General features: G+C 40.3%; 1 protein-coding gene across 2 annotated transcripts in view; it reads right to left on the reverse strand.

The window, feature by feature from the left end:
• pdgfc (platelet derived growth factor c) overlaps nucleotides 1–5121 on the reverse strand; it is a 41643-nt gene extending 36522 nt beyond the window's left edge. The window contains exon 1 of one of the 2 annotated variants that reach the window (XM_031866897.1): nucleotides 4828–5121. In XM_031866897.1, the coding sequence (XP_031722757.1) occupies nucleotides 4828–4939 (112 nt within the window). In that variant the 5' untranslated portion in view covers nucleotides 4940–5121. The remainder of the gene's footprint in view (nucleotides 1–4827) is intronic. The other variant, XM_031866895.1, reaches the window with a different exon arrangement.
• Between the last annotated feature and the right edge of the window lie 7431 nt (nucleotides 5122–12552).

Genomic DNA, 12552 nt, shown 5'->3' on the forward strand with positions numbered 1-12552 from the left:
CTTGAGGAAGCGGGGGAGACGGTGCTCTTGCCGCCTGAAATGACAAACAGCAGGCAGGCGGTGGCATGCTTTGCTTGCCAAATACAGCACTCCACGTTCAAAAAGTGCTGACAGCGAAAACATAGACACTGTTATCCAGGGTGTCCCTACTCTGCAGTGAGATGTTGAGGGGAAAAACTCCTCCTGGCAGTAGACATAGGCCTGTCTGTATTCAGCGGTCGGGGGTTTCTACTGCCGCTATCGTGGAAAAATCACATAACTGCAGATTTAGGGATTTTCTTTTTCTTATTTACACTTACGACTTTCTGGATGGATGGGCCAAAACCCTTAAAAAATAAAATCATTGGATTCATTGATAAATCATATAAACCATCTTGGCAAACCTCTTTTTTATATATGCAGGTTTCATCTTACAATAGTGACATACTCAATGTAGTTCCCTAGTGTCGTCCCCTTTCTCTGGTGGTTTTACTTCAGCCAAGAATACCGACTCAATAGCAGCCGGTATTCTTGGCTGCATTAAAAACTGCCCACTACAATGATGAACTGCAAAGGGCTGCATTCATTCATTCAAAGTACAGACCCTTCCACCTTTCCCAGGGAAGCAGGCTCAGAAAAACATCTGACCTGAATTAAAGAACGCATGGAGATCCCAAGCCTGGCTAGTTTTCTTTCACTGCTTTAAGAGGCGTATTGTAATTTCAAATTAAAAGTTAGAGTTAAGCACTATGGAAACCAGTTCAAATAACAGTGTAAACCGGAATGCCAGCTGGCCACACTTGTAGCTGCCAGCACAAGAGGCATGCACCACAGGGTTTGGTCTCGTCTGGATAGATTTGGTAACTGAGAAGGAGAGAAACATTTGAATTCTTCTCAACTCTTCATGCATATATGATTTGAGACAACATAATAATGCCTGACCTTGTTAATGTGAGAAAACTTTACAGCTAAAAGTGTCAATCAAGTGAAGTGGGAGGACCCTCTTTATTTTGATCACAGTCTCCTGAGCAATTGAGTTATATAATAGGTTCATGATAGAATCAGAATGTTTAATTATTTCAACTTTTGTGGAAGACGGCTCTAATAGAATACCCATGAGCTTCAGCTGCCATCTCTAAGGGGATACAGAATGTGTCTGTTATTGCAACAGTTACTGACTGCATCTTAAATTGACCCAAAATCCCAAACTGAATTATTTCAAACAGCTGAAAGCATTATCAGGTTTCTACAAAGCAGAGTATGTAGCTTCAGCTCGAAGTTAGTGGCCCACCCAACAGAATGGTACGCTCTGTGATTAGATGGTTCTTCTCTCTGCATCTTAGGAAATTAAGTTGACTTCTTCCCTGCAGTTTTTGTGTAGAGTATGCAGGGTTGTACCTTTTGACATTTGATGAAAAAAACAGCTATTTTCTATTCCAGATGCTAATCTTCAATTGGAGAGACTCAAGCCTTAGAAGTGCTTCAACTGTCAATCACCTCACATCGTCTTTGTAAAAAATGAACGGGACGTTTACTTGCAAAACCCTGAATGACAAAAAATAACTATTCGCACTTCACTACTTTTTAAGTTTGCTATTAACAAACGTTCTCAGCCATCTATGAATGAATGTGTGATGTAGGCTACACTTCACAGTGCACCTGAAAGGCCACCCAGAGTCTTTCCTGTTTTTAAGCCCCTACTTTAAACTGTTTGTCTGCATCATAATCTAATGAATGCACAATGCACCTCTGTATCTTCAACCCTCCATGCATGTATACGTGGAAAGCTGCACACGTTCCTCATGGGCCTGTGACCCCTATAACCCCAGTTATCCCCCTAATCTCGTAATCTTTAGCAGAACAGCAGCCTCTGTGATCATTGGCAGGTCTAGTGCGTTGCATACCTTCCTCCAGTGGCGCTCAGGGGGGATATGTGGGAATATCTGCAGGTAATCCGCATCTCCTACTAATATTTGCAGCCGGATTTTTAGCCCACCCATAAGCCTGTGCTTATGGGTGGGCTAGGTGGGGGTGAAAACATGGCCTTCTACGGGGAAGTGAAGCCAGACCACTTAAATAAGACATATGATATAAAGAGGAGCTCCTTGAGATGACCGGTACGGTTGGGAAGCTGAGATGTGTCTTTGGCTGAATGTGCAGTGTTATACAACTGTCACCTCTGCCAGCGAATCACAGCATAACAGGAAAAATACATTGTGAACACTGTAGCATGAACAAAGGCCATGTCATTGCAATGAAACAAGCTTATATACTTTAGTTAATACGCCTGCAGAAAAGGTGCAGCTACAGCTTTATTGTGATATGCCTGAGTCTGTTTGCTTAGACAGGAGAACAAAATTTATTGAATGTACTCTAAAGAACGCCGCTCTATTTAATACACAGACTATAAATCCTGTAACAAATTACAACTCTATCTCCTACAAAATATATTTACATACTAAATTGCTTTGAAGAATGACTTTTGGAGGAAACACAATGCCGTATGTGGTTCATGTCCTGCATCACATGTTCAGCAACTTAAGACACTTGGGTCATAATTGACCTTTTCAATATTTAACCCAAACTAAAATGTAACAGAGGCAGCATTATGTTTCTTACAAAACATATTTGCTGAATATTTTTAATGAATTTTTAGGGAATAGTGCTGTAACTGAAGGCTGCATTGGACTTTTACCAGTCATCATAATGAGTTTCATATTCTAAAATACAACTAATATCCTCTGTAAAATAATTATCAGAGAAAAAAAGAGAAACTTGTAGTCACAACCAGAGACTGCGGTGGTGCATTTGCTTTCAACTCATTTCTGAAACCATACAATGCATTTTTGCAGTGAAACTGCAGATGCCATCTCTACCAATGGGTTTTCTTAATAACTGTGAAACCTTATAGCCATGTGGCAAACACATGAAAATGACATGTGCGATACATGTTATTGTAACATAATAGCCCTCAGCGGTGGAGGAAGGAAGTGTTCACATTATTTATGACCGCAACACACACAATGTACATTTCAGAGTTCGTGCCCATCCCGTTAGCCTTTTAGAGACTTTTGTCCGAATCATTTATTGTGACAGATGGTTAATTCACACAGCACTGGCCCTCACTGGAAGACAGCCCCCTCTGATATCTTATGGAATAATCAGCAGCCGCTTGCCAAGTTTAATACGACCTGGGACCATAACTCTCTCTGCAACTATTACTAAACGTGCCAGACAGGTCTGGCTCCCCCCCCCCCCTCAGATCGATATCAAATTGTCTCGCAGACCATCAGCAATCAAGCGCGCCAGAACGGTGAGCGCTCAGTCAAAGGTCACAGACGGCCTGGCTAACTTCGCCCTCAGCCAATGTGTGACCGCTCTTTCAAAGAGTTCTTTGACAAGTTCAACATCTCCCCACCCCGCACCACCCCCCTCCACCTTCAACCCTCTCCCTCCCCTCTCTCCTCACTGTTGTTTTCCTTTCTCGGCCGTCCTGATTAAACCTGGAGATCCCGGCGGGAGGCTCTGATTTCCCAGCCCTGACTGTTACTGTAGTGAAGTCAGTGCTGCATATCCTCACTCAAGGCCAGTCAAACCCACTGGCTATGGAAGGCTGAGTAATGAATGAAGTTTGAGCAGTGCAACGTCTGCAGGGTGCAGGCGTGTTGTTACTTTGAACCTGAGCCTGTAAGGTCCTGTTGTCTTTTCATGTTGTTGTATGAATCTCTGTCAATATGTCAGTCCAATACAAATGTTTGACTATTTACTGCCCTTTTCTGGCAGTTAATAAATAATATACTAATGCTTTATAGATGACCTATAAGACATTTATAAGAACAGCCTTTTTGCTTCCAAGATTAGGATAATCTTGCACAGCTCATGCTTCGTCTTTTTAGCTATAGCTCTTTACTCAACCAGGAAGACCACTCTGATGGATTGAGCTTCTACAAAAAAAGTTGTGGGACATCTGGACCAAAATCCATTTATTAATAACAACTTAATCACATGAACTTGTACAGTGGTTGAACAGTCCACTGGATCCTTCTGATGAATTAATGAGTGTATAAGACAAAACAAGTGTCTGGAGAAGGATAGAAAGTTATTATTACCTGATCTAGAAAGCATACATATTGTTATATGTATTATTAGTCTTATTGTTTTATTAATAATTAAGTAAAACAATGTATCTAACTAAGTGAGTGTGTTGCGGGTAGAAAGAAATAAAGACAATTCCATCGGGATGAGAAACCAACATGAGTCAGTGCATCATTGGAAAATCTATTGCTTTTTCCAAGTTTGAAAGATGACCCCATACCTCCCCACTACACACGCTGGCGCCCACACACTCCAACAACAAAGAACGTGATTGCCAAATTGCAAATGATGGCAAGACATCATCGGAGGATATATAATTATTCACTGAATGCAACTCAACTTCAGCCTAAGGTGGACATCACATTAAACATTGATAGAACTGGATTTCTGCATTTGATAGTGCAGCTCTGTGCAGCTATGAGGGAAGCAAATTGCATTGCCCGGAGCTACTGCTGCATGAATGGAGCCTTTTTTTGTGATCACAGGGAAAACTTCCCCCGGGGGACGTGGAATTTCAGAGGGTTTTCCCCCTTAAACATACACGGGTACACTTTAAAAGGTAAAAGGTAATTTTGCACTTCCTATCCTGGATAATGCAGTTTAAACTGAATGAAACGCTCCCATTCATTGCAGTTTGAACTCAAGCAAGATGTGCATTTAAAACGAATGTTTTCAAGCATTTTGTTACGTGTGTGAGAGAGTTTATGTTCATGCCTTTTTCTAAATGTCGTAAAACAAACAATGACAACTCACCGTTTTGCTCCTTTACACTTGGGGGGTGAAATTTGCTGACATGACTTGATTCAGCTTCCGAGCCATATTGTTGGAGAAGCGATGCAAGAAGGAATATGAATGGAAGGATCATTTGGAATAGTGGTGGTTGGCGATCACAAAGCGCTGTTGACGGGATGGTTTGTATCACCACACACGTGCGCCGTTGACGGGACACCAGTGCTGTTTCGGACACATTTGAAGAGGGTAAATGCAGAGTAGAATCCACATAATCTTTATCATCAGTCCTTCTGGAAAAAAAAGTGAAAGTTATATCTCCCTAAATCAAGACAAATCCTCATCCAAAGCTCGCAGACCTCGCCGCTTCCGCGTAACGAAAGTGCGCACCTGTTGGTTCTGAGATAAGTTGGTTACTGAGTTGGACAAAGCTTTGTTCTGTGTAATTATAATCCTGGAATTAGTTGTAAAATCGCCCGTATGTAGACATGTCATCTATGGTACGAGATCCGTAGAAAAGCACAGATGCATTTTGGCTAAAGCGCGCGTCCACGGTGCGTTCTTGACTCCGTCTGAATAAATCCCCGTTGATCTTTACGCATTACAACGAAAGCTCACACAGAGACAGCGAGAGAGTGCAGCAACCTGATACAGTCTGTACCCAGAAACCATTCGCAACACCGAGACGGGTTCTGTTGTCCTGCGAGGTCTTGAGTCATAACTTGGTGGAGACTGAGATAAAGTATCGCTGCTCGGTTGGGTTTGTGGAGACTGCCAACAGTCGGCACAACAGGTGCTGTACATAAAGTACAACTTCCCAGCCGAGGAAACTCCCCGGCGTGTTAACTATTCCGATGCTGCTGCCTTGTCCAATGAGGTGTTTCACCCACTTTCAGTTCCACGTGTTGCAAAGAGTTTTACATGTTTCCAGTCCAGGAAAAGTGTCTCCAGATAACTGAGCCGCTCAGCAGCGTCTGTTATTAAGAAGGAAGTTGATACAATGGAATCATTAATATAACTTTACAGACCGTTTCTTCCACACTGGAAAAGTAACTGTTACACTCAAATACCAGATAGGAGTGGGCATTTTTGAAGCTCAATACAAAACAAATAAATAAAATAAAGAGTCTGATACTGTTAAGAGTTTTTTTGTCTCGTTCTGTTTTTTTGTCAGAACAACTTCCCCATGAATTCTGAAATCATTAAAAATGATCAGTGAATGTTACAAATTTTCTAAGAATACATTTTTTTTCAAATTGTCAAATTCATAACATATACATGGTTAAACAATGAAGTCTGCAGTGCAGAATCACATCAGGAAGCTTCGCCATTCAAAAGGAAACTTTCCATAAGAAAATATGCATAAGTAAGCTTGTTGTAACCATGGAGTGATTGTTTAAAGCCTTGATTCATTTTCCCTGTACAGAGAGATGAAATATGTGTGCTCACACTCCAGACTCTTCAACACGCTGTTGTGCATTCTGCCTAAATGTTTAAGAGCTTCTCAATTTGTCATATCAAAGCAGAGACACCACTTGGAACAATACTCCCTCCTGTTCCCACTTTCCTTTCTCCCCGGCACACTGTTGTACCTCATCAACTGCGTTTCATGTGGTTCCTCCCGTTCTATTGTATGACAAACTCCGCAGTATTCCCCCCAGTGTATGGTATGTCTGGTGCAGCACAGACACAACAATCAAAGGGGAGCTGGAGACATATTGAACCCATTGAGCCAGACAGATGATGCAATGCTGCAGCAATTTACCCCCCCAGTCTCACATAGCTCAGAAACTACCACCTCAAAGAGAGTTGAAGAGCAGCCATCTCCCCAGCATCAAGGTATGAAGGAAGGTTTTGTGGTTTTAATCAGAGTTAATGTCTGGGAAAAGAAGGCACGGGGCATCGATACAGTCATTTCATACGTGTGTTGCCCCCGTGGAGAGGGGCATATAGAGGTCTTCTTGTGCCTGCTGCAAGGGCCAAGGCCCTTTGTGTAAAGGAGGGTATCACATTCCAGCCCTGCAAGGGCCTGTAGCAGATGTCAGCACTTCACAATGTGGAATCCCTCTCTCTTTCGCACACTCATAACACACTCATTCACCCCTTGATGTTTTGTCTGTAAAAGCTGGGTATTTTGTCTCGTTGTCCACATTTGATTGCTGCTTCCATGGTGGTGTCTTGGGAAGGCTTTGATACAAAGAAATATAATAAACAGAGGAAATTAGAAACAAGGCAGACCTTTTGGGTCATGGCTAACACACAGAGACATGCCAGCCAGGAGGGCTCTGCGTCCACCGGGCAGGCTGGAGATGGAAATGTATACAATGGAGAACTCACAGTTGTCGGCTCCCAGCTAAATCCCATTAGACTTCCTTGCCTTTTCGGGACACATAACTGTCAAACAAACAAATGCGCTCTCCCAATCAGTCCGTGTTACACAACGCACCTGTCACTTTGTCTGCAAAACACCCGTTTTGTTCCAGGTGATATGAAGTAAAAATCAAGGGAGCGGACACGTTTGCCACATCCAGATCGCAGCTCATTATTACATCTTGAAGAAAAAAAAGGGGCTTTGAGATGACTTCCTTTATATGGTCAAAACCTCCTGCAGCAGCAGCAGGAGCTTTTGCTGTGTGGTCCTGCGTTGGAGGAGTTAAAGGAAATGTGCCAACAGAGGAATTTAGAAAGAAATGACTCACATTTTCTCGGAATTTTTCACAAATTTAAGTCTTTTACATTCATTGTTATGCCTGATGAGTTCTTATCATTGAATCACCGATACAAGGTTGTGCTAATGCACTAAGGGTGCTGTGTCCTTCTGCATGTGGCCACACTTCTATATCAGTGAGCCATTCTATGAATATTAAAGTCTTCTGCTTAAGTTTGAGATCATGGTGGTTGCTGTAATTGCCCCTGGCTGCACTTGGCTTTGAAACCAGAGCCCCCTGGTGGTGCCCCTCAGAGCTACAGTCAGTCAGGCAGTTGCCCCTTGAACACTTGTTGAAGCCACTGTGGGAAATGTCTCAGTTCTGGACAAGACAACATTTGACTTTACTCTAGTCTCGTTTTAAGGAAAGCACATTATCATGTGATTCAAATAAATTCTATGGTAAAGTGTTGTCATCCAGATGTGGACATAAAACAGTCTTTAATACTATTTTATGTCACTTTATGCTCTACTAAATATTTTTTTTGACAGCTACTGATAATCTGCACATCTCGATGTATTCTGCTGTTGCCTTTGTTGCACTCAACTGTAAATTGGTTACATTGTTCGTTGGTGGTCGTCTGTTATTTACATTCAACTGGTCTCAGTTACATAACCACCTATATGATCTCAGATATTTAATTGTTAAGTAGCAGTAGCCAGTGGCTACTGGTGGGGCAAGTGAAGGTTTTCTAGCAGCAGCCTATATAGCACTGAATCTTGTTTTCTCCTTTTAATGACACCTATTAGTACACTGCATCTATTTTTCTCCACCAGAAGGGCACTCTAGGGGGCACTTCATCATGTTTTATCTACCATAGGGACATCCAAGACGGCACAGTTGCTGTATTTCCTTCGAACATGGCGCCACTAAGAGGGCGGTAAAATCACTCCAAATACAACAACACACAAGAGGTGTTCTCAGCTAAATATATTAAATTATATTTAAATTAAAATGACCCAATATGCACATTATCACCTTTAACAGTGTCACTAATGTCACTATTTTTCATGTTATTGGTTTGTTAGTGCTGATGCATTTACATGAAATCATCGATTTAATGTTTTAGCTGGTTAAGTTGGAGCCAATTGTAAGTGTGTTTAATACCACTGGGGTGTTTATTCAGACATTGCATCATATCTTATCACCTGATCTTTTTTTTTTTTTTGCATGTAAAATGTGAAAAGTAGCTGTCAAATGAATGTGATGGGGTAAAACATATTTCATAAAGCATAAAGTGACATAAAATAGTATTAAAGCATGTTTTGTATCCACATCCTGGACAGGTAATGGAAATTAAATTAAAGTTAAATTAAAATTCAAACAGCCCCCTTAAGTTTTTAATTGTACATTAGATTCCAGTTTATTAGTTAATTATTCTCCTAAATCAAATCATTTTTATACAAGATATGTAATGTGACAGAGTATGTTATGAAAAGCACTGTGACCGTGCTGTTAACAGAGCACAGAACTTACTGTACAGTAGTACTTGTACGTGTGGCCCCAGTGGACCAGTACTCACTGAATTCAGCGTGTCAGTGTTGTGCTCTACCCATTAATTACACCAAAACACGGATATTCTTGTCTGATGCATTTATCCTTTACATTTCTCTGCAGCCAGTGTTTCACAGCAGAACCTGAACTGCACTTGTTAATTTTAGGATGCTGTCTGACTCTATTTGTTATTGCTCCTGGATGCCCTGAAAATGAAACGGGAGTCTACAGTATGAGAGTACATGCTGGGAAGAAAACAACACATTTATGTGTTTTCTTATGATGTTGGAATAATATAAACATTGAAGAAAGGAAAATCAATCACAAGATGTATTGTATTATAATATGTGTTTCCCTGATAACAACAGAGGAGCTATTATGTTGCAAGGAAATCACTGTTTGTTTCATATACATTTCATTTTTCATACTTTGGAAAGATCCTCTTGCTCCTTGAGGATTCTCCTCCTTCACCAGCCAAAAGTCCTCCCACTGAACATCTTTCTGGCTCCATGCCGCCATCATAATCTTGGTTAGCGTTGCACTTTAGAATGCACACTGAGTCTGTGCAGTTTGGATAGAATGCACTGTTTTTTTGGTTGCTAATGTTGTATATCTGCCTTATGTTAAAGTGCTTCAGTTGTAGCACGTATAATATGGCTTTGTGTAACAGGAGTGAAAACTAAGCTAAACAGTAAACCTAAATACTATTGTAAACCTTGTTTTATATAAAAAGTTGAACATCAAAAATGTAATTTTGGGCATTGGGTGCTTGTAGGAAAAAAAACAACCTAATCTATAATTCATATGAAGGATGTGCTGGCAAGGAAAAGCAGTTCATTGTTGAACTCCCCTTGAGGATCAAATCCCATGATCAACATTTTTACAATACTATTTACAAATAACAAGCATACATCTCCACGTACTACTATTTTCGTATTCATTCCTTTACCCGAAACAATGTATAATGGTAAAATTCATCAAATCCACTTTGCACACAAACCCCATCACTCCTGCGGCTTTTTGTTCTATCTTTATCCCTCGTGATTTCCATTAAAGTCTCTTTCCCTTTGGCAGCACGGATGACATCTGCTTCTTCCTCTTCCAAGGGATTTATCTTGTCACTGATCTGCAATTGTGTCCATGAACATTCTCTGGAAAAGAACTACCCATCATGTAGCAGCACATAGCGAAAAAGATATTCAGCGGCAACGCTTGTGAGAGTCTCCCTCTGTAAAAAGCTTTTTTTTTTCATTTGAATATGAATCTGACAACACATATAACTCCCCTGAGCTACAGTAGTGAAGTAGAAATGTGCTCTGCCTGCCAGGTATAATACCACAACAGATTGGTTCAATCCAGCCCGACATATTTCTGGAACGGCACATGGTTGTCCATCAGACACATGGCTCGTAGCCAGCGAGTGAACATTTTTGTCGACAACACAAAAGGATCCTTGTGCTCCATCGCAAGCGTCTTGATTGTAACACCAGAACCATGCCCTGTGACATAAATCATTAATCTCCATGCATGTGGTGCTGATTAATTTGTGTGCGCAAATGGAATGCCTTGTCAGGCAAAATTATACCACAGGGATCAATGTGGAAAGGCCGCCCAAGTTGTTTGACATTAAGTGATGGATGGACGAGATACTGATCGAAAAATTGTGGGGAAAATTGCCTCAGTTGTGTTCTGCAATGAATTTCATTTTCACTGAGAGAACAAAAGATCTGGCTTCCTGTTTTAAATCAACTCACAAAATGAATGAAAAATGACATAAACTGTTCCGGCTTTTGGAAAAAGTAGAAACCACAAGCAAACCCAGGTGCATGCTGTGGTTTATATTAACAAATGCCAAATATTTTGAGTGAATTCTGTTTGTAACAGAGAAAATATGATTGCAATTTCTAGCACCACCATGATAATCAACTCTATTTGGTACCAATTTAGGATTTTTATATGAGCCATATGGGCATCCAACGCTAAAACTGGAAAGCTAAGATTCAATAATACATAGTAAGCGGCTGATTGCTGTTATATACTAATGACCATCCTTTCTTGTCCATTTCAGGTGAGGTAGCAGGAAGGGTAATCCACTTCAAGATTAAAATCGACAGCGTGTGGCTGCTCAAGGAGAGGAAACTCCATCATATTAGCAGTTGTCAACATTACTTTAAGCTGATCTAAGCCTTACACACACACACACACACACACACACACACACACACCATTTTGACAAGAATGAGCAGTATTTTACTGTTTTTTTGGTTAGTCGAGCCTTGAGATTTTACCCACCACCAGCAGAAAGCTCAGCTCCCTACAGAATACTTTGCACTTCAGAGGAACATCAATCATGTGTCGCATACAAAAAGTCTTTAACATGCTTCATAAACTCTAAGGCTTTATATAAAATCGATGATGAGACCATAAGTAATAATATTTGGGGAGCTTGTAACTGTTCGGTCCTTTGCCAAATATTTTTTTGATAAAGCCATTCATTCAATTATCCCTCACTCACTGTTTATCTGTTCTTTTGTTCATTCCCAAGCACAAGCCAGACTTTCATAAAGGGATCTCACACCACCAAGATCAAAAACACATCAACCTGTTATACTTCCAGAAAAACATAGCTGACAGCTAACATTGACTAACTGTCCTTGGACACAGCAGTTCAGTCTCTGCACCACTGACAAGCTCCATTTAGTAGCTGTCCTGGGGTTCAATCATATCGCGTTATCTTCATCAGCAGATGTAGTTTGTCACTTAAAGGACTTTGTTCTCCATCTGCTGATGAAGATCATGTGATGTGATTGAAATCTTTTGGAACAGCTATGGGACCTTGTGGTGAGATAGTTTTTTCATAAAACATTGTTCAACAAAATAGCATGGCAAGTTTTTTTTTTTTTTTTTTAAACATCAATGGTATTTTTCTATGGGACCTTGGAATCCTGCAGAAAATAAGCTATGTGGCAAATACAAGTTTATGATACTTTCATGATTTGTTCAGCAAGATAAACTTCACAAATGAAAACCACTTTTTGTGATTTTTGAAGCATGAATGCAATCGGCAGAAGAGGAAATGTTAGGCTTCACTGACATATTTTATATTGTACAACATAAATCTTACAATATCTTAAGTTTGTGTTAACCACAGTCACAAGCATCTAACAACTAACTTCCGGCTAATAGGTAACATCAGATTTCAAAATTTAGAAGAGTCTATGTTAAGTCTGGTCTTTGAATACAACGGAAGGTTTAAGATTCAAATTTTTTTTTTTTAAATTCAATTATCCCCAGATCACAAGTTAATTATCAGAAAACAAGCTTTGTTGAGATAACCAGATAATTCATTTGTTATCACAACAACAACAAAAAAAGTTGCTTTTAAAATTCAGCAGACGGTAAATGTTTTGATATGCATTTCGTAAATAACATTGTTAACATCTTATTTTGAAAACCGGATGTAATCGCACGTGTATCCTCCGCTAACTTCACCAAGTCAATCACTGTCAGCTCGATCAGTAAATATTCTTATATACAGTTTATGGGT

This window comes from Anarrhichthys ocellatus, unplaced genomic scaffold, assembly GCF_004355925.1.
Source record: "Anarrhichthys ocellatus isolate YVR2014 unplaced genomic scaffold, GSC_Weel_1.0 scaffold37, whole genome shotgun sequence".
Classification (NCBI taxonomy): Eukaryota; Metazoa; Chordata; class Actinopteri; order Perciformes; family Anarhichadidae; genus Anarrhichthys; species Anarrhichthys ocellatus.